This window comes from Eubalaena glacialis, chromosome 10, assembly GCF_028564815.1.
Source record: "Eubalaena glacialis isolate mEubGla1 chromosome 10, mEubGla1.1.hap2.+ XY, whole genome shotgun sequence".
Lineage (NCBI taxonomy): Eukaryota > Metazoa > Chordata > Mammalia > Artiodactyla > Balaenidae > Eubalaena > Eubalaena glacialis.
Genome location: NC_083725.1, coordinates 41,073,679 through 41,094,171, shown reverse-complemented (window position 1 = coordinate 41,094,171; position 20,493 = coordinate 41,073,679). Strand labels below are relative to the sequence as shown.

Here is a 20,493-nt window from a genome sequence, read left to right as displayed (position 1 = left end):
GGTAATCAGGGTACCTACCTCTGAACGTTGTTGTTAGGATTAGATGATGTCATATATGTAAAGCATTTAGAAAAATGCCTGGCACCTTAAGCAATAAATGTTAGTTCTTACTAGTATGTGAATGATTTTAGAGTGAGAAACCTTTAATATGTATAGGATTATATAGTTCACTTAGTTATTATCTGTTATATATCATGTAATTAGTTTTAATAGACTTTTTCTGGTTCATGTTGCTTTTTATTTGTAATTTCTTTAATATATCTTTTAGGACTGAAAGAGTTGTCCCCACCTCCTCTAAATCTCAAACGTTTATACAAAGAGACACTAGAAATTGAACCCATATTGATAATCATTTCCCCGGGTGCTGATCCTTCTCAGGAACTCCAAGAACTTGCTAATGCTGAGAGAAGTGGAGAGTGTTATCATCAGGTCAGTACATATTACCCTGCTGTTTTTGCTGCAGCTATTGATCTTCCTGCCATACTTGATTCTATTAGTGGAACAGACATTTTTTGTTGCGGTGTGCCAACTAATGTCCCTGAAAAGTGTCCACATCCTGATCCCCAGAAGGAACTTTGCAAATGTAATTAAGTTAAGCATTTTGCGATGGAGAGGTTATCCTGGATTATTCATTTGGGGCCAATATAGTCATAAAGGTCCTTTTAAGAAGGAGGCAGAAGAGGCAGAGTGAAGGAGGGAGATGTGATGAAGCAGAGGTCAAAGAGGTGAGAAGTTGCTGTGCTGCTGGCTTTGAAGATGGTAGAAGGGGCCACAGGCAAAGAAATGCAGGTGGATTCTAGAAGTTCGAAAAGGCAACGGAAGGATTCTCTCCTAAAGCCTCCAGAAAGAACAGCCCTGCAGTACTACCTTTATTTTCGAACCCTGACACCTTGATTTAAAAATAGATCAATAGAAGAGTGGGACTTCTAACCTCCAGAAGTCTGATAAGATAATATATTTGTCTAATATAATACCATTTTGTCCTGAGCTAAATTTCTTAGTTTTAGTTTGTTCAGATTAGCACCTCTTTTTCAATTCAGTAGGCATGTAAGTTTGAAAATGAATTAATTTACCCTCAATTTTTGACATGTGAAAAAAATCTTTTTCATTGGGAAAATAGTTAATAATGATTAAAAAAACAGAATACTTTCACAGCAACCAAAAATTGATAAGTGAGAATGTTATGAGGAATATAAGTAGAAGATAGCAAAATAGCAGAGAGTTAGGCTTAGTTGTACAGGTTTTGCACTATAGGGAGTTTCATTCAATCCTGGTTATAGTGTATTAATATATTAGGACAATATTCAATTGTCAGTGAGATGTCTTGAGGAAGGGGAGCCCTATGCTACAGGCTGTATCTGTTAGCAGTGATATTGGCAGAAAGATAAAATATTTGCACTCACTGTAAGTTTGTATGAATTTCTAGACTTTTGTGTACTTGCAAAATTTTTTAATATTGTAAAACCTTTAAGTACAGCCGTATTTAGTCATAAATTTCCTGTTATTTCAAAGTTTTTGTTGCTATGCTGAATGTATGTCCTAAGGATAATAATATATTCTTAATGCAAAAAATTAATTTTCATTTCAAGAAACTGTGGTTTTGTTTTTTGTTTTTTTTTTTGATGTAGGGGCTACCATCTTGACATTTCCTGTTGTGCTTTTTAAAAATGTATTTTTTTTCTTAGAGTATATGTTTTCTTCTAAGGTTTCATGAACCTTTAAGCTGTTCTCATATAATTTATGCCTTATAGAAAATTTTGAGTTCCTATTTTTAGCTACCATTTCAGTTCAGCAAACTACTTATTCTTTTTTTCCCCCTCTGATTCTGTTGTACATGCCTTCAACTGTTTCAAGGTTTTTTTTTGCATTTTAATAATGGCAAACTAATACGTGCATCTAAACAGTTCAACCAGTATTTGTTTTATCCCTCCTATTTGCTTAGTTCTGGGTTAGATCTTGAAAATTAAAAAGAAATCAATATATGAGTATTTATTACCTGTTTTGTTACCTGCTTTTGTATGCAATGAATTAGACGCATGGTTCCCACTCTCAAAAACTTTATAGTCTAATTGAAAAGCAAAATCAATACTTGTAAAAGTCAACTAAAAAACAATGAAATGCTATCTTGTATTCATTATGAAAAGAGAGATCACTGTGGTTTGAAGTAGTCTATAACAGTAATCTTCAAAGTGTTTTGACCATATACCCAATAAAATATGAGGACTCTCAGTAAATGTGTATCTCTCATATATACAAAGACAGATATAGCTGTACTGATACATAAGTATTATATATATTATCCATAAAAATACATATGGAGGAGTTTAAACTTGGTATAGTAAGTGGCATGCAACCAGTTTAGATCCTTGACTAAAACTTTTTTATAGAATCCTAGACTTAGGTAGTCTTAAGTAGACTTAACTAGTCTATTCATTCAAATAATACAGAAATCTTATATACTGAATCTATTTTCTAGGGTGTTTCGGCTTCTGCTTGGATGTTTTCTATTTTATAAAGTGGCCTAGCCTATTACATGAGTGTCCTAAGTGCAGATAGACTATAGGGATTGGAAATACAGGAATGGAATTCCAGTGAGATCAGGATTCTCCTTCCCTCTTCCTCTCCCATCTCTTCTTTTTCTCCCCTCCCCTTTTCTTCTTTTCTCTCTCTCTCCTTCCTGCCTCCTCTCCCTGAAAAAGAATAGAGGAGCAGAGGGCTAAATGTAGAGTCTTGAGGCCCAACATGTTAGGGTCTTCTAGACGATGAAGGGCTAGGGAATTACACAGTTCAGTAGACCAAGTAGCTTGGGAGCCAAATTTGTGCAATGTTGGAGCAATTTTTTTAAAAGAGAAGCAAATTTCAAGGAAGCGGTATTGTTAATGTTTAATCCCTCAAAGAATTCAACAAGACAGTAGTCATAAAAAATTATGTTTTTAAAGGTCCATGTTGGAGAGGGTAAGAATTGCAGGAACTAGTGGGATGAGGAACAAAAAAACTATTCAGTAATTCTTTATACTGTTCTATAACTTGCAGACCTGTAATGTTAATACCTTTACTAAATGGAATAATATTAAAAATCTGCCACTGATGTAAGGACAAAAACAAGACAATTGTTGGAAACAGCAAGAGTCTGATATTTCTTATTAAAAGTTTAAAACCCTGATTACAGTACTTGAGTTAGTTCAGTATGTATGGCAGGATAATTTGAAAGTCTTATGTTACAACATGTTATCAGATCTGTTTTTTTTTTAGTTTTGTTATTTGTTTTTGTTTTTGCAGGTTGCCATGGGTCAAGGTCAAGCTGATTTAGCAGTTCAAATGCTAAAAGAATGTGCCCGAAATGGAGACTGGCTCTGTTTGAAGAACTTACATCTTGTGGTATCTTGGCTGCCAGTTCTGGAAAAGGTAGATTCAGATCAGTGTGGTGCAAATAATATCTAATATACTCAATTCAGTAATCTCCAAGGAACATCAGTATTAAAATATGTCATGCACGATTTATGATGTCTTTAAAAAAATTAGTATTTGTTGGGGAATCATTTAAAATCTGTTATGTATTTTCTTCTTAAATACATGTACATTTGTACAAACCAAAATGGATCTTTTAATAAGAAATCTATAAAAATCTCTTTTTTAAAGGCATTTAGGGGAAGTCAAAAAATTAATCAGGACTGAAGGGGAGACTTAGAGAATTTTTTCAGATGAAAAATAGGGAAATGTTTTAAAGAATTGTAGAAGACCTATTTATAACATTAAATTTTCTTTATGCTTTTGTTCTGTTGTATTTGTATGAGGAGAAAAGATGTAGAGGAGTCAGAGAGAACTACAGAACACTTCCTAGGTGCTAAGGAGGCTGTGTGTAAATGGAAGCAATCATTTTATTTAACAGAAATGGGCCCAGGACGAAAAAACTTTAAGACAGAACAAATTGATGTGTAGGTTTAAATGCAAACCTGGAATTAAGTCTAGTGCTTATTTAAGAAGAAAGATGAATATGGTTTTGGGTAGTCATAGATGACACTGAAGACAAGATGTTCCTTGAAGACTATATGTGATTTAGCTAAGTGTAGAGGGAAAAAAGATTGCGGTTAATTCTAGCAGCACAAGTAGAGACATAGTGGCAGGAATGTGCCTGCCTAGTACAAAGAATGAAGATGTCCTTGAATGCCCTGGAAGGGTCAGGCAGAGCGATGTGGGGCAATAGAGTTAGATGGCTAGGAAGGGGCAAGGTTATGGAATACCCTCAAAATCGTGCAGAAGTGCTTGGAATTTTTGTCCTAGGACACAGAGTCAAAGGAGGTCCTTAGCAAGGGAGTTAATAATTAATTAATTAAACTAATCTGGCAGAAGTTATTCAGAATAGAACCAAACAGAATAGAGTGGGAGACCATAGCCTAGTTGTAGTATGTTGAAAATTTGTGTAATGTGTTGAAAATAAATTGGCAACTATAGCACTTTACATAAAACATGTAAGTAGTTAAATAATCTTTGATGAATGAGTTAATGACTAAGTGAATGAAGTGATAGACCATGATGACTTACTACTTATCAGAAGAAGATGTAGATTTTGGAACTGAGATACATATGAATATTCAAGTAATTCCATTATTACTACAGTTTTCTGTAAAAATCACAAATGTATAAAATATAAAATTTATGTCAGATGAATTACATATGTTTCGAAACATAAGGAAGACTTGTGAATACTTGAATCCTGCTTTCTGTTCCAAACAATAGATTGATAGCTATTAATCTATGTAAAATATAACTACAGTTATTATTTTGGAATCAAATCTTAATTAGGACTTTTTGAAGCATACATAGGGTAGATTATATTATAAAAGTTTTAAAAAATTAAAAAATGTTTTGCTTTTCTTTTGGGAAGTTTGGATAAATTGTTTGGATATAAATTTATGTTTATTTTAAATTCGACTATATCACAAATGTATTGTTTTTTTAATCTTTTTTTAAAATATGCTAACCCAAAGCAAAGTTTTATTCCAGTTTTACATTTAAAAATTATTATTAGGTATAGAAACATTTTATAATTTACAATTTTAAGTAAGCACAATGTTTTCATGGCAATTCTCTTGCCATTTTTTGTCATCTTTACATTTCACATGATAATAATGAATTTTAGTATTAGACATATATTTATTAAGATAATTTTTAGACTTCACTCTCTTTTAGAGCTATCAACATTTCCCTTGTCATTCATTCATTCATTTAGTCATTCATTTTACAAGTGCTTGCTGAGTACAGAAAAAAGCCAGGAATAGTCCTAGGTGCTGGTTGCGTACAAAATTTGTACCTGCTCTCGAGGAGCTTGGTTTAGAAGAGACAGACCACATTAATAACTATACAGCAGTACAATGAATACTGCAGAAGGGAATTTACAAAATACCATCAGTGATTAATCTGCTTGGGATTGTGGTAGTGAAGAGTCGGAGAAGATATTCTCCCAGAACATGATATTTAAATTATATTTTGACAGATGAGTAAGAATTTGTCAGGTTACAAGAGACTAACAGGCAGAAAGAATATGATGAGTAAAGAGACAAGAGATAAAAATTCGAATAAGTGACTAAAGCGTACAGCACACGCAGGTGAATTTGAATGGTGAATTTTGGATATTATAGGCTCTAGGACACACTAAAAATTGTATTGTAAAGGAATTGATATTCTAATATAACTCTATGGAAGTGTGAATTGAAGAAGTGAGAACCTGAAGGCCTGAAGATGGCTCGTAGTTTAGGCATCACGACTATACCTAACACTTATTTTGTATTTACTGTGTGTTGGGCACTGTGTTTTATATAATCCTATGAGGGTAGGTATGGTTATTATCCTTGATTAGAGAGTTTAAGTCAAAGAATCCAAGGTCACACAGCAAATAAGTGGCAGAATTTGGATTTCAACCCAGTTGGCCCAGTTCTAGATCCAAGTTCTTACCTATTTCACTAAGCTAGGAATAGAGAAGATGAAAATTTAGAGGAAATATAATCAGAACATTAAGAAATATATCAGAATACCATGGAAAGATTTTAGTAAGATAAGTACTTATTAATAATATATTTATAAAATGGAAATTTGTGTGTGTGTTTAAGTAGATTTTTATTCTTGTTGTTTTTATAAACAAGGAATTGAATACTCTTCAACCTAAAGATACCTTTCGTCTTTGGCTCACTGCAGAAGTTCATCCCAACTTTACTCCAATTTTATTACAGTCAAGTTTGAAGATAACATATGAGGTAAGAAAATTTAAAACTTGAAACATGGGCTTCCCGGGTGGCACAGTGGTTAAGAATCCGCCTGCCAATGCAGGGGACGTGGGTTCGGGCCCCGGTCTGGGAAGATACCACATGCCGCGGAGCAACTATGCCCGTGCACCACAACTACTGAGCCTGTGCTCTAGAGCCCGCGAGCCACAACCAGAGTTCACATGCCACAACTACTGAAGTCCACGTGCCTAGAGCTCCGCAACAAGAGAAGCCACTGCAATGAGAAACCTGCACACCGCAACAAAGACTAGCCCCCACTCGCCGCAAGTAGAGAAAGCCCATGCACAGCAACAAAGACCCAACACAGCCATAAATAAATAAATAAAATTTATTAAAAAAATAAAAACTTGAATCACTAATTGTGTAAGTGCAGTAATTTAGCATGCCTTCTAAAGCTCTGTAGACAACTGTCTACTATACAAAGCACTCAAAAACTTTTGTATATTTAGATGAAGTATATACATAAATAATATATTTATAAAAATACATTTACAGTTTTAAATATTATTTAGTATCATTAACTTTTTTGTTTTTTTATTGTAGTAAAAGACATAGTATAAAATTTACTATCTTAACCATTTATAAGTGTACAGTACAGTAGTGTTAACCATATGTACCTTGTCGTGCAACAGATCTCTAAAATTTTTTCATCTCACAAAACTGAGACTGTATCCACTGAAGAGCAACTCCCTATTTCCCTTTCCCTCCACCCTTTGCAACCACCATTGTACTTTCTGTTTCTGTGAGTTGACTACTTTAGATCCCTCATATAAGTGGAATCATGCAGTATTTGTCTTTTGGTGACTGGCTTATTTTACTTGGCATAATGTCCTCAAGGTTCATCCATGTTGTAGCATATGACAGCATTTCCTTCTTTCTTAAGGCTGAATAATATCCCATTGTATGTGTGTACTACATTTTCTTCATCCATTCATCAGCCCATGGACATTTAGATTTTCTACCTCTCGGCTATTATGAATAATGTTGCAATGAACATGGGTGGGCAAATATCTCTTCAAGATTGTATTTTCAGTTTTTTTGGATATATACCCAGAGTGGGATTGCTGGAGCATATGGTAATTCTATTTTTAATTTTTTGGGGAACCTCCATACTGTTCCATTGTGGTATATACCATTTAACATTCCCACCAATAGCACACAATTTCTCTGATCCTTACCAACACTTGTTATTGTCTCCTTTATTTTTTTTAATAGTGGCTGTCCTGAGAGTGTGAGGTGATATCTCACTGTGGTTTTCATTTGTATTTCTCTATATTTAGTGATGTTGAACATCTTTGTATATGCTTGTTGGCTATTTGTATGTCTTCTCTGGAGAAATGTCTATTGAAGTCTTTTGCCCATTTTTAATTGGATTTTTTTGTTGTTGAATTGTACAAATTTCTTATGTATTCTTCATATTGACCCCTTATCAGATATACAGCTTACAAATATTTTCTCTCATTCCATTAGGGGTTCCTTTTAACTGTGTTGATTGTTTCCTTTGCTGTGTAGATGTTTTTAGTTTGATGTAGTCCCATTTGTCTGTTTTTGCTTTTGTTGCCTGTGCTTTTAGTGGCATATCCAAAAAAATCATTGCCAAATCCAATGTCATGAACCTTTTCCCCTGTTTTCTTCTAGGAATTTTATAGTTTCAGGTCTTAGGTTTAGGTCTTTAATCCATTTTGAGTTAATTTTTGTATTAGGTGTAAAGTAAGGGTCCAACTTCACTCTTGCACATGGATATCCAGTTTTCATATCATTTGTTTTTTGACATAACTAAGTTAGATTTTCAGTCTTTGTTTTATTCTTTCCTTCATTCATTCCCTTCATCCATCCATTCATCCATACATCTGTCTATCAGTCCATCCTTCTAACGTGTAATGCTTGGCAGATCCTCCCCAAACCCGATGCATCCAAAACTTCATGTGTTTGTAATGATATTGTGGAACTGGTCCAAGTCATAACTGAAATAATAATAAGAAACTGAATTAAAACTTTTAAAAAACTGGTTTAAAAAGTTCTGCTTGTATTTTCTCTCAACTTGTAGAATATAATCTCTTGTCTGATGAAAAATATCTTATTAGTGTTTATAACTGCCTGTTATTTTAGATCAGTACTTCCGTTTTCCATCCGAAGGCATTAAGTCTCATGTAAGGAAGAAAAAGGCTAAGGTTAATCTAAGGAATGCAAAAATGATTTAATATTTGGAAGTATATTAATTGAATGAATGTCAATTATAATGTCTAGTAAGAGAGAACTTCTCCAGCCACTTTCTCAGTATACTCTTCTACTAAACTATATTGCAGAACTGGATTGTACAAGCCCTGAAGGCAAGGGCTATGTTTTTTCTTGCTTTTTTTTTTTTTTTTTACTTATTATATAATACGTGGCATGTAGGAAGAATACAGTAATATTTCAATAAATGAAGAGTTAATATATCAGGGGAACTGTTCCTTGAAAATTTTAACTTAATGTGCAGCCTCTTCCAGTATCCTTTTTTAGGAAGTAATTTGATTATATTTTTATGGAAATTTTCAGTTTCATTTAAGTTATTGGTGAATTTTTTTTCTATTTCTTAAATCAATGTAAATGATTTTAACTATTCCAGGAAATAGTGCAGTTCATTATGTTCAAAATTATTACTATATATATGTACACATATGTACACACACGTATTATTGTATTTAAAAATCGTGAAATCTTCATTTTATTGTTTGTTTCTTCTCTTTTTGATGAGTTGCTGGAGTTGTTTTTAAAAATTTATTACATTGAATCTGTAGATTGCTTTGGATAGTATAGTCATTTTCACAGTATTGATTTCTCCAATCCAAGAATATGGTATATCTCTCCGTCTGTTTGTGTCATCTTTAATTTCTTTCATCAGTATCTTATAGTTTTCTGAGTACAGATCTTTTGCCTCCTTAGGTAGGTTTATTTCTAGGTATTCTTTTGGATGTGATGGTAAACCGGATATTTCCTTAATTTCTCTTTCTGATCTTTCATTGTTAGTGTATAAGAATGCAAGAGATTTCTGTGTATTAATTTTGTATCATACAACTTTACCAAATTCATTGATGAGCTCTAGTAGTTTCTGGTAGCAACTTTAGTGTTTTCTATGTATACTGTAGTATCATGTCATCTGCAAACAGTGACAGTTTTACTTCTTTTTCAATTTGGAATCCTTTTATTCCTTTTTCTTCTCTGATCGCCATGGCTAGGACTTCCAAAACTATGTTGAATAATAGTGGTGAGAGTGGACATCCTTGTTCTGTTCCTGATCTTAGAGGAAATGTTTTCAGTTTTTCACCATTGAGAATGATGTTTGCTGTGGGTTTGTCATATATGGCTTTTATTATGTTGAGGTAGGTTCCCTCTATGCCCACTTTCTGGAGAGTTTTTATCATAAATTGGTGTTGAATTCTGTCAAAAGCTTTTTCTGCATCTATTGAGATGATTATATGGTTTTTATTCTTCAGTTTGTTGATGTGGTGTATCATATTGATTGATTCATGAATATTGAAAATCCTTGCATCCTGGGACGAATCTCACTTGATCATGGTGTAATATTCTTTTAATGTATTGTTGGATTTGGTTTGTTAGTATTTTGTTGATGAGTTTTGCGTCTGTGTTCATCAGTGATACTGTCCTGTAATTTTCAGAGAAAGGCAAATATCATATGTTATCACTTATATGTGGAATCTAAAGAAAGGGTACAAATGAACCTATCTACAAAACAGAAATAGAGTTATAAAATAGATAACAAATGAAGACCTAATGTATAGCACAGGGAACTCTTCTTTTCCCATATATATGGGAAAAGAATCTAAAAAAGAGTGTATATATGTATATGTATAACTGATCCACTTTGCTGTACAGCAGAAGCTAACACAACATTGTAAATCAACTATACTCCAATAAAAATTTAAAAAATAAAATTAAAAAATAGAAAAAAATTTATCACAAATAACCAGTGTCATACTTTCTGATTTACTTTTTCTTATTAATTCTTTTCTATTCACTGAATTTCCGGCTCTTTTCATTATTTTTTCTTCTTTATGTTTTCCTTAGATTTGTACTGGATTTCATTCTTCCTGATTTCTTATGCTGAATGCTTAATTGATTTAATTAACTTCAATTAATATTGAAATTATTTTAAGTCTGTGAATTTTCAGTTGAATATATATTTTACCTTATCTCATAATTTGACATACTAGTGTTTCTGTTTTGTCATTTTCCAATAATCTTTATTTGTATATGATTTTCTCTGTAATTGTACATGATTTATTCATTTTGCATAACCTTTAGTATAGGGTCTTAAAAAAAAAAAAATAACCCTAAGTGGTTGTTCAGTTTCCTTAGTGCTCAGAAAATTTTGTCTATTCTATGAAAATTTTTGGTAACTGTTTCATAAACAAAACATTTTCATTTTAAAAGTGTACATTTGGAAATGCACTTAGTAAAAAAAATACTTAGGCATTTTTTCTTTTAATAAAACAAAAGTTTTTATTTAAGAGAAAACAGAATGAAAAGGTTTGCAAAGGGAATTATTATTTTTTTGTGGCGGGCATTCTTAAAGTACTGATCTGAATTTTTCATTAATGTTAGAAACCAGTTTGAAGGAAAAAAATTACTTTTAAAACAAGGTAATTTTTGAAATGGATTTATTTTGGTCTTTTTCCAAGAATTCAAAATTATTTTTTCTTTCATTTTGATAATTTAAAAAAATAATATAAACAGATTTTGGACATGTGGATAAGTGTTTTCTGACTAGTACTAGTCCAATGTACAGTTTCGGTTCCTGGGTTTGAATTTGTGTTATAAGCCTGGCAATGTCAGGTAATACCCACCTTAAGTAAAGTGGACTGATGTTCAAGGAAGATTAGTTGACATTACATGTAAATAGTAATTTGAAGTCCTTATGGAAATTCAGATAGTACTGGAGAGAAAGAACTGGCGTATTGAAGTCAAAAACACCTGCCTGATAATAATCAGTATCATAATTCGTACTGTAAATGATGGTTTTGTTTTAGTAAAACACCTCAATGATCATGTAAAACTTATTTGGTTATTTTGAATATTGTTGGTTATGTAGGTTTTTTTTAATTCAAAAATTATTTTGGATTTTTAATTGAGATGAGCTATTAGATATAAGGAGTTTAAAACTAGTTTTATATTTGTACATTTTTTTTAACATCTTTATTGGAGTATAATTGCTTTACAATAGTGTGTTAGTTTCTGCTTTATAACAAAGTGAATCAGCTGTACATATACATATATCCCCATATCTCCTCCCTCTTGAGTCTCCCTCCCACCATCCCTATCCTGCCCCTCTAGGTGGTCACAAAGCACTGAGCTGATCTCTCTGTGCTATGAGGCTGCTTCCCACTAGCTATCTGTTTTACATTTGGTAGTATATATAAGTCCATGCCACTTTCTCACTTTGTCCCAGCTTACCCTTCCCCCTCCCCGTGTCCTCAAGTCCATTCTCTACGTCTGCGTCTTAATTCCTGTCCTGCCCGTAGGTTCTTCAGAACCATTTTGTTTGTTTGTTTGTTTTTAGATTCCATATATATGTGTTAGCATATGGTATTTGTTTTTCTTTTTCTGACTTCACTCTGTATGACAGACTCTAGGTCCATCCACCTCACTACAAATAACTCAATTTTGTTTTTTTTATGGCTGAGTAATATTCCATTGTATATATGTGCCACATCTTCTTTAGTACATTTTGAAGTAACATAATAATAAATAGTTTAAGTCAAACTTAGTAATGGTGAAAAGTTTTTGCCTTATAATATGTTCTCAATATGTTAAATACTGATTTATTTTATTTGTAAGGTTTTAAACAATAAGTTTGTTTTTTCTCTAGTCACCTCCAGGTTTGAAGAAAAATTTAATGCGTACTTATGAATCTTGGACTTCTGAGCAAATTAGCAAAAAAGATAATATACATCGAGCTCATGCTCTCTTCAGTTTTGCTTGGTTTCATGCTGCATGCCAAGAAAGAAGAAATTACATTCCACAGGTAAGTAAGAACATGTCTTGGATGTAGTCTAAGGTGTACATTTTTTTATGTTAGAATATTTTTACAGTTTAGTATAAATAGCTAGGATTACTTCTTAATTTGATTCATGATTTATAAATTTATATCTCTGATTCTATCTTCTCTGTTAATCTTCTGGACTGTATATAGTTATCTAGTTCACATGTTTTTGAATTAAAGTGTTGAGAACAATGTATGAGCCATCATAATTCATCATTGTTAGGTATCATTTTTATGGTTAATATCTCACCAGTTCAAAAATGTTCAAAAACCGAGTTCCCATACCTGTTTTTCCTTTAGTATATTCTGCTCAATAATAGGCATTGATATCTGTTTACTTCCTTAAGTTAGAAGCGTAGGAGTTGTTCTTGATATGGTTTTGTTCCCTACTCAACTCGTGTTTAAATCCTGTTGATTCTACTTCTAAAATGTAATTCAAATCTGTACATTTCTCCTCACTATTCTTTTCAAGCCTCATCACCTCTCACCTGAATTACTTTTCCAACCCTTCTTCCTGCTTTTTCCATTTAGCAGCCAGAATTATTTTTCTAATATGTAATTTTGATTTTTTCACTCCTCTGCTTAATACCCATCAAATGGAATTCCACTATACTTGGGAAAAAATATGCACATTTCTTACCATGATCCAGAAGGAAATATTTGCCTATCTTTTCAACCTCTTCCCAGGCCCCTTTTTTCTATCTGTTCTCTACACCTCAGTCACATGGGACTTGTTTATGGTCTTTTAATCCATCAAGCTTTCTCACCATAGGCTCTAGCTTTTATTTTTAAACCACCAATAGAGCACAGTTCTTCATGGCCATGGCAGTCCTAGCTGGTACCATGCTGTGATCTTCTTGCCAAATGCCTATCTTAGCCAAAAATTTCAGCATTCTTCCATCTTTAAATTTTTCCCATCCTCTTTTTTTAAACTTTGTCTACTTCTGTTGGGATAATCTTTCCTCAAACTGCCCTCCCCATCTGCCCACCTTTTAGCCTTTCTCTATATTTCAGTTGCATGTCAAAATAAGAGCATAGGTTCTGGAGTTTCAGTCCTGACTCTAGAATTTCCTTGCTGTATGACCTTAGGTAAATTACTTTATCCCCTTGACTGTAAAATGCGAATAATGATCATATTTACCTTTGTTGTGAGGATTAAATGAAATAGTGTATGTTTAGAAGTGCTTAACACAGTGCCTGGTATAGCCTATCAATAAATATTTGTCAAACCAATGAAATAGTAAATAATAATAGCAATGTTTGTTTCATATATTTTACACACTATACTTATTAAAGGGTACGCTTATTATTTTCATTTTACAAAGGTAGGACAGTGAATCTCGATGGTAATTAACTTGCTGAAGAGATCACACCTAAAAAGCTGTAGAGCTTGGAAATGGGCAGGCTCACCGTCTTCTAAAGCTTTTGCCCCTAATTTCTCTGACATTCATTCTTAGGTAATGTATCAGTTAATCCTGATGCATACATGAAGAATAGTCACAGTGATGCACTTTTATGAGAAAACAAAACTTACATTTTAAAAACAAAATTAGTTTTCATTTTTTATTGTGACGCATGCACATAGTATAAATTAAAAAGCTATGAAAAGGCTTGCAAATTAAGATTTAGTCTCCTCCCTCCTTATCCCCTGCCACTCAGTTTGTATTCCCAGGGCACCCACTGTTCACTATTTCTTGGATGTCCTTCAGAGATAGTATATAAATACACATGTATTTTATGCATTTATATGCACACATATGTTCTTTTCAACTCAAATGGCAGCACATTATACATACAGTTCTGTACTTTGCTTTATTAACCAATACATTTTAGAGATCATTAAATATTAGTACCCATTTAATACCTAATTTTAAAATATGATTTGTATTCATGATATCCGTATAAATATTTTTAGGCAGTTTGTATTGTTAGATGGGCATAAATATTTTCTTCAGTCTTTGCTATTACAAAAAATATTGCAATGGATATCCCTACGATTGCCTCATTTAACACTTATTCATGGTGGCCAATTCCTAAATGTAGAATGTTTGCTTCAAAATATATGTGTATTTTTAAAAGTTCATGAATAGTACCAAAATGCTCTACATAGAGGATATAGCAATTCATTTTCACACAAACAAAAATATTTGAAAATGTCATTTAAAAAAAAATTCTGCTCTCATAAAAATCATAAATTTAGAGGTAAAAGCAGACAAAATATTGAATGCCATTAATTGTTGGATGTCATGTCATAGGGATATGAACTCCACAAACTCTATTTTACCTCTTTTCCTTATTTGGTTTTGCTTTTTTTTTTTAACAGCCAACTTTGAGATGTAAAGATCCACTATTAATTCAACTTAGTTTTCATTCCTTGTGTTAGTAAAAGATTATTCCTTTGCTATTTTTCATTGCGGTGCTATGTTAACTTCCCTATTTTACACATGTGTATTGTACCTCTAATACTGCACTTGATGTAATGTCAGTTTTGTTTTATATTTGTTATTCTTTGATATTGTGTTATTCTTACTAGTTTGTGAGTACCTTTATAACAGGCTTAATCTCATTCATAAGAGCACTTTACACAGTGCCTGGATTTCCATGTCAGCTAAATAGGATTTGATTGGCTACTGAGAATCTCTCCACAATTTACAACATAATTTCTGTCAGGAATTATGATATGATTAACAAAAATTACCATTCAAATTTTTGTACCATATTTTTAAAAAATCATTAATCATCTCACAGTATATCAGTAACTGTGCTTTACAGAGTATAGTTCTTATTTCAGAATTAGTATTTTAGTTGGAAGTTGCTATATTAAGTAATATTGATAGCAACAGTCTTGAGAGTTTTATGAATATTAATTATTTTTTAAGGTATTTTTAAAATGTTGAAATGAGCATTTTTCTTCACAAATAACATCTAATAGAGTTATATAAGAAATTTTATTAATAAGACTTTGTTTTGAGTTGGTAGAAAGTTTATTTAAAATGTTATGAGAACTTTGTTAACTGCCGATGGGTACGTATCCCTTACAGATTTTTTTTCTTAACATCTTTATTGTTATTAAGTATAATTGCTTTACAATGTTGTGTTAGTTTCTGCTGTATAACAAAGTGAATCAGCTGTATGTATACATATATCCCCATATCCCCTACCTCTTGAGGCTCCCTCCCGACCTCCCTATCCCACCCCTCTAGGTGGTCACAGCGCACTGAGCTGATCTCCCTGTGCTATGCAGCTGCTTCCCACTAGGTATTTTACATTTGGTAGTGTATATATGTCTATGCTACTCTCTCACCTCGTCCCAGCTTCCCCTCCGTGTTCCCCTGTATCCTCAAGTCCATTCTCTACGTCTGTGTCTTTTTTCCTATACTGCCCCTAGGTTCTTAGAACCTTTTTTTTTTTTTTTTTGATTCCATATATATGTGTTAGCATAGGTATTTGTTTTTCTCTTTCTGACTTACTTCACTCTGTATGACAGACTGTAGGCCCATCCACCTCACTACAAATAACTCAATTTCATTTCTTCTATGGCTGAGTAATATTTCATTGTATATATGTGCCACATCTTTTTTTTTTCTTCTTTATTTTTTTTAACGTCTTTATTAGAGTATAATTGCTTTACAATGGTGTGTTAGTTTCTGCTTTATAACAAAGTGAATCAGTTAGACATATACATATATCCCCATATCTCTTCCCTCTTGCATCTCCCTCCCTCCTACCCTCCCTATCCCACCCCTCTAGGTGGTCACAAAGCACAGAGCTGATCTCCCTGTGCTATGCAGCTGCTTCCCACTACCTATCTATTTTACGTGTGGTAGTGTATATATGTCCATGCCACTCTCTCACTTTGTCCCAGCTTACCCTTCCCCCTCGCCGTATCCTCAAGTCCATTCTCTAGTAGGTCTGCATCTTTATTCCCATCTTACCCCTAGGTTCTTCTTACCATTTTCTTTCCTTCTTTTTTTTTTTTAGATTCCATAAATATATGTTAGCATGCGGTATTTGTTTTTCTCTTTCTGACTTACTTCACTCTGTATGACAGTCTCTAGGTCCATCCACCTCACTACAAATTACTCAATTTCGTTTCTTTTTATGGCTGAGTAATATTCCACTGTATATATGAGCCACGTCTTCTTTATCCATTCATCTGTTGACAGACACTTAGGTTGCTTCCATGTCCTGGCTATTGTAAATAGCACTGCAATGAACATTTTGGTACATGACACTTTTTGAATTATGGTTTTCTCAGGGTATATGCCCAGTAGTGGGATTGCTAGCTCATATAATAGTTCTATTTTTAGTATTTTAAGGAACCTCCATACTGTTCTCCATAGTGGCTGTATCAATTTACATTCCCTCCAACAGTGCAGGAGTGTTCCCTTTCCTTCACACTCTCTCCAGCATCTATGGTTTGTAGATTTTTTAAAGATGGCCATTCTCTCCGGTGTGAGGTGATACTTCATTGTAGTTTTGACTTGCATTACTCCAATGATTAGTGATGTTGAGAATCCTTTCATGTGTCTGTTGGCAATCTGTATATCTTCTTTGGAGAAATGTCTCTTTAAGTCTTCCGCCCATTATTGGACTGGGTTGTTTGTTTTTTTGATATTGAGCTGCATGAGCTGCTTGTATATTTTGGAGATTAATCCTTTGTCAGTTGCTTCATTTACAAATATTTTCTCCCATTCTCAGGGCTGCCTTTTCATCTTGTTTATGGTTTCCTTTGCTATGCAAAAGCTTTGAAGTTTCATTAGGTCCCATTTGTTTATTTTTGTTTTTCTTTCCATTTCTCTAGGAGGTAGGTCAAAAAGGATCTTGCTGTGATTTATGTCATAGAGTGTTCTGCCTATGGTTTCCTCTAAGAGTTTTATAGTGTCTGGCCTTACATTTAGGTCTTTAATCCATTTTGAGTTTTTTTGTGTGTATAGTGTTAGGGAGGGTTCTATTTCATTCTTTTACATGTAACTGTCCGGTTTTTCCAGCACCACTTATTGAAGAGGCTGTCTTTTCTCCATTGTGTATTCTTACCTCCTTTGTCAAAAATAAGGTGACCATATGTGCGTGGGTTTATCTCTGGGCTTTCTGTCTTGTTCCATTGATCTATATTTCTGTTTTTGTGCCAGGACCATATTGTCTTGATTTCTGTAGCTTTGTAGTATAGTCTGACGTCAGGGAGCCTGATTCCTCCAGCTCCATTTTTCTTTCTCAAGATTGCTTTGGCTATTCGGGGTCTTTTGTGTTTCCATACAAATTGTAAAATCCTTTGTTCTAGTTCTGTGAAAAATGCCATTGGTAGTTTGGTAGGGATTACATTGAATCTGTAGATTGCTTTGGGTAGTATAGTCATTTTCACAGTATTGTTTCTTCCAATCCAATAGCATGGTATATCTCTCCATATGTTTGTATTGTCTTTGATTTCTTTCATCAGTGTCCTATAGTTTTCTGCATACAGGTCTTTTGTTTCCTTAGGTAGGTTTATTCCTAGGTATTTTATTCTTTTTATTGCAATGGTAAATGGGAGTGTTTCCTTAATTTCTCTTTCAGATTTTTCATCATTAGTGTATAGGAATGCAAGAGATTCCTGTACATTACTTTTGTATCCTGCTACTTTACCAAATTCTTTGATTAGCTCTAGTAGTTTTCTGGTAGCATCTTTAGGATTTTCTATGTATCTTTAGGATTTTCATGTCATCTGAAAACAGTAACAGTTTTAATTCCTGTTTTCCGATTTGGATTTCTTTTATTTCTTTTTCTTCTCTGATTGCCGTGGCTAAAACTTCCAAAACTCTGTTGTATAATAGTGGTGCAGTGGACACCCTTTTCTTGTTCCTGATCTTAGAGGAAATGCTTTCAGTTTTTCACCATTGCGAATGATGTTGGCTGTGGGTTTGTCATATATGGCCTTTATTATGTTGAGGTGGGTTCCCTCTATGCCCACTTACTGGAGAGTTTTTATCATAAATGGGTGTTGAATTTTGTTGAAAGTTTTTTCTGCATCTATTGAGATTATCATATGTTTTTTATCCTTCAGTTTGTTAATATGGTGTATCATATTGATTGATTTGTGTATACTGAAGAATCCTTGCATACCTGGAATAAACCTCACTTGATCATGGTGTATGATCCTTTTAATGTGCTGCTGGGTTCTGTTCACTAGTATTTTGTTGAGGATTTTTGCAACTATGTTCATCAGTGATATTGGCCTGTAGTTTTCTTTTTTTGTGACATCTTTGTCTGGGTTTGGTAACAGGGTGATGGTAACCTCATAGAATGAATTTGGGAGTGTTCCTCCCTTTGCTATATTTTGGAAGAGTTTGAGAGGGATAGGTGTTAGCTCGTCTCTGAATTTTTGATGGAATTCACCTGTGAAGCCACCTGGTCCTGGGCTTTTTTTTGTGGAAGATTTTTAATCACAGTTTCAATTTCATTTCTTGTGATTGTTCTGTTCATATTTTCTGTTTCTTCCTGGTTCAGTCTTGGAAGGTTGTACTTTTCTAAAAATTTGTCCATTTCTTCCAGGTTGTCCATTTTTTTGGCATATAGTTGCTTATAGTAGTCTCTCACGAACCTTTGTATTTCTGCAGTGTCAGTTGTTACCTCTCCTTTTTCATTTTTAACTCTGTTGATTTGAGTCTTCTCCCTTTTTTTCTTGATGTGTCTGGATAATGGTTTATCAATTTTGTTTATCTTCTGAAAGAACCAGCTCTTAGATTTATTGATTTTTGCTATCACTTCCTTCATTTCTTTTTCATTTACTTCTGATCTGATATTTTTGATTTCTTTCCTTCTGCTAACTTTGTGGGGTTTTTTGCTCTTCTTTCTCCAGTTGCTTTAGGTGTAAAGTTAGGTTGTTTATTTGAGATTTTTCTTGTTTATTGAGGTGAGAATGTATTGCTATAAACTTCCCTCTTAGAACTGCTTTTGCTGTATTCCATAAGTTTTGGGTCATTGTGTTTCCATTGTTATTTGTTTCTAGGTATTTTTTGATTTCCTCTTTGATTTCTTCTGTGATCACTTGGTTATTAAGTAGTGTATTGTTTAGCCTCCATGTGTTTGTATTTTTTACAGATCTTTTCCTGTAATTGCTATCTAGTCTCATAGCGTTGTGGTCGGAAAAGATACTTGATACGATTTCAATTTTCTTAAATTTACCAAAGCTTGATTTCTGACCCCAGATATGATCTATCCTGGAGAATGTTCCATGAGCACTTGAGAAGAAAGTGTATTCTGTTGTTTTGGATGGAATGTCCTATAAGTATCAATTAAGTCCATCTTGTTTAATGTATCATTGAAAGCTGTGTTTCCTTATTTATTTTCATTTTGGATGATCTGTCCATTGGTGAAAGTGGGGTGTGAAAGTTCCCTACTATGATTGTGTTACTATCGATTTCCCCTTTTATGGCTGTTACCATTTGCCTTATGTATTGAGGTGCTCTTATGTTGGGTTACAATTGTTATATCTTCTTCTTGGATTGATCCCTTGATCATTATGTAGTGTCCTTCTTTGTCTCTTGTAATAGTCTTTATTTTAAAGTCTATTTTGTCTGATATGAGAATTGCTACTCCAGCTTTCTTTTGATTTGCATTTGCATGGAATATATTTTTCCATACCTCGCTTTCAGTCTGTATATGTCCCTAGGTCTGAAGTGGGTCTCTTGTAGACAGCATATATACGGGTCTTGTCTTTGTATCCATTCAGCAAGCCTGTGTCTTTTGGTTGGAGCATTTAATCCATTTACGTGCAAGGTGATTATTGATATGTATGTTCCTATTACCATTTTCTTAATTGATTTGGGTTTGTGTTTGTGGGTCTTTTTCTTCTCTTGTGTTTCCCACGTAGAGAAGTTTCTTCAGCATTTGTTGTAAAGCTTGTTTTGGTAGTGCTGAATTCTTTTAGCTTTTGCTTGTCTGTAGAGGTTTTGATTTTCCCTCGAATCTGAATGAGATCCTTGCTGGGGAGATTAATCTTGGTTGTAGTTTTTTCCCTTTCATCACTTTAAATATGTCTTGCCATTCTGTTCTGGCTTGCAGAGTTTCTGCTGAAAGATCAGCTGTTAACCTTATAGGGATTCCCTTGTATGTTATTTGTTTCTTTTCCCTTGCTGCTTTTAGTATTTTTTCTTTGTATTTAATTTTTGATAGTTTGATTAGTACGTGTCT

The 20,493-nt window shown here is 33.5% G+C and overlaps 1 protein-coding gene across 1 annotated transcript in view; it reads left to right on the top strand.

Annotated features, from left to right (window-relative positions):
* Positions 1-20,493, top strand: part of DYNC2H1 (dynein cytoplasmic 2 heavy chain 1) — a 367,421-nt gene that overhangs the window by 215,163 nt on the left and 131,765 nt on the right. Inside the window, exons 76-79 of the mRNA XM_061204011.1 lie at positions 269-429; positions 3,280-3,405; positions 6,141-6,251; positions 12,151-12,306. Of these exons, the coding sequence (XP_061059994.1) occupies positions 269-429; positions 3,280-3,405; positions 6,141-6,251; positions 12,151-12,306 (554 nt within the window). The remainder of the gene's footprint in view (positions 1-268; positions 430-3,279; positions 3,406-6,140; positions 6,252-12,150; positions 12,307-20,493) is intronic.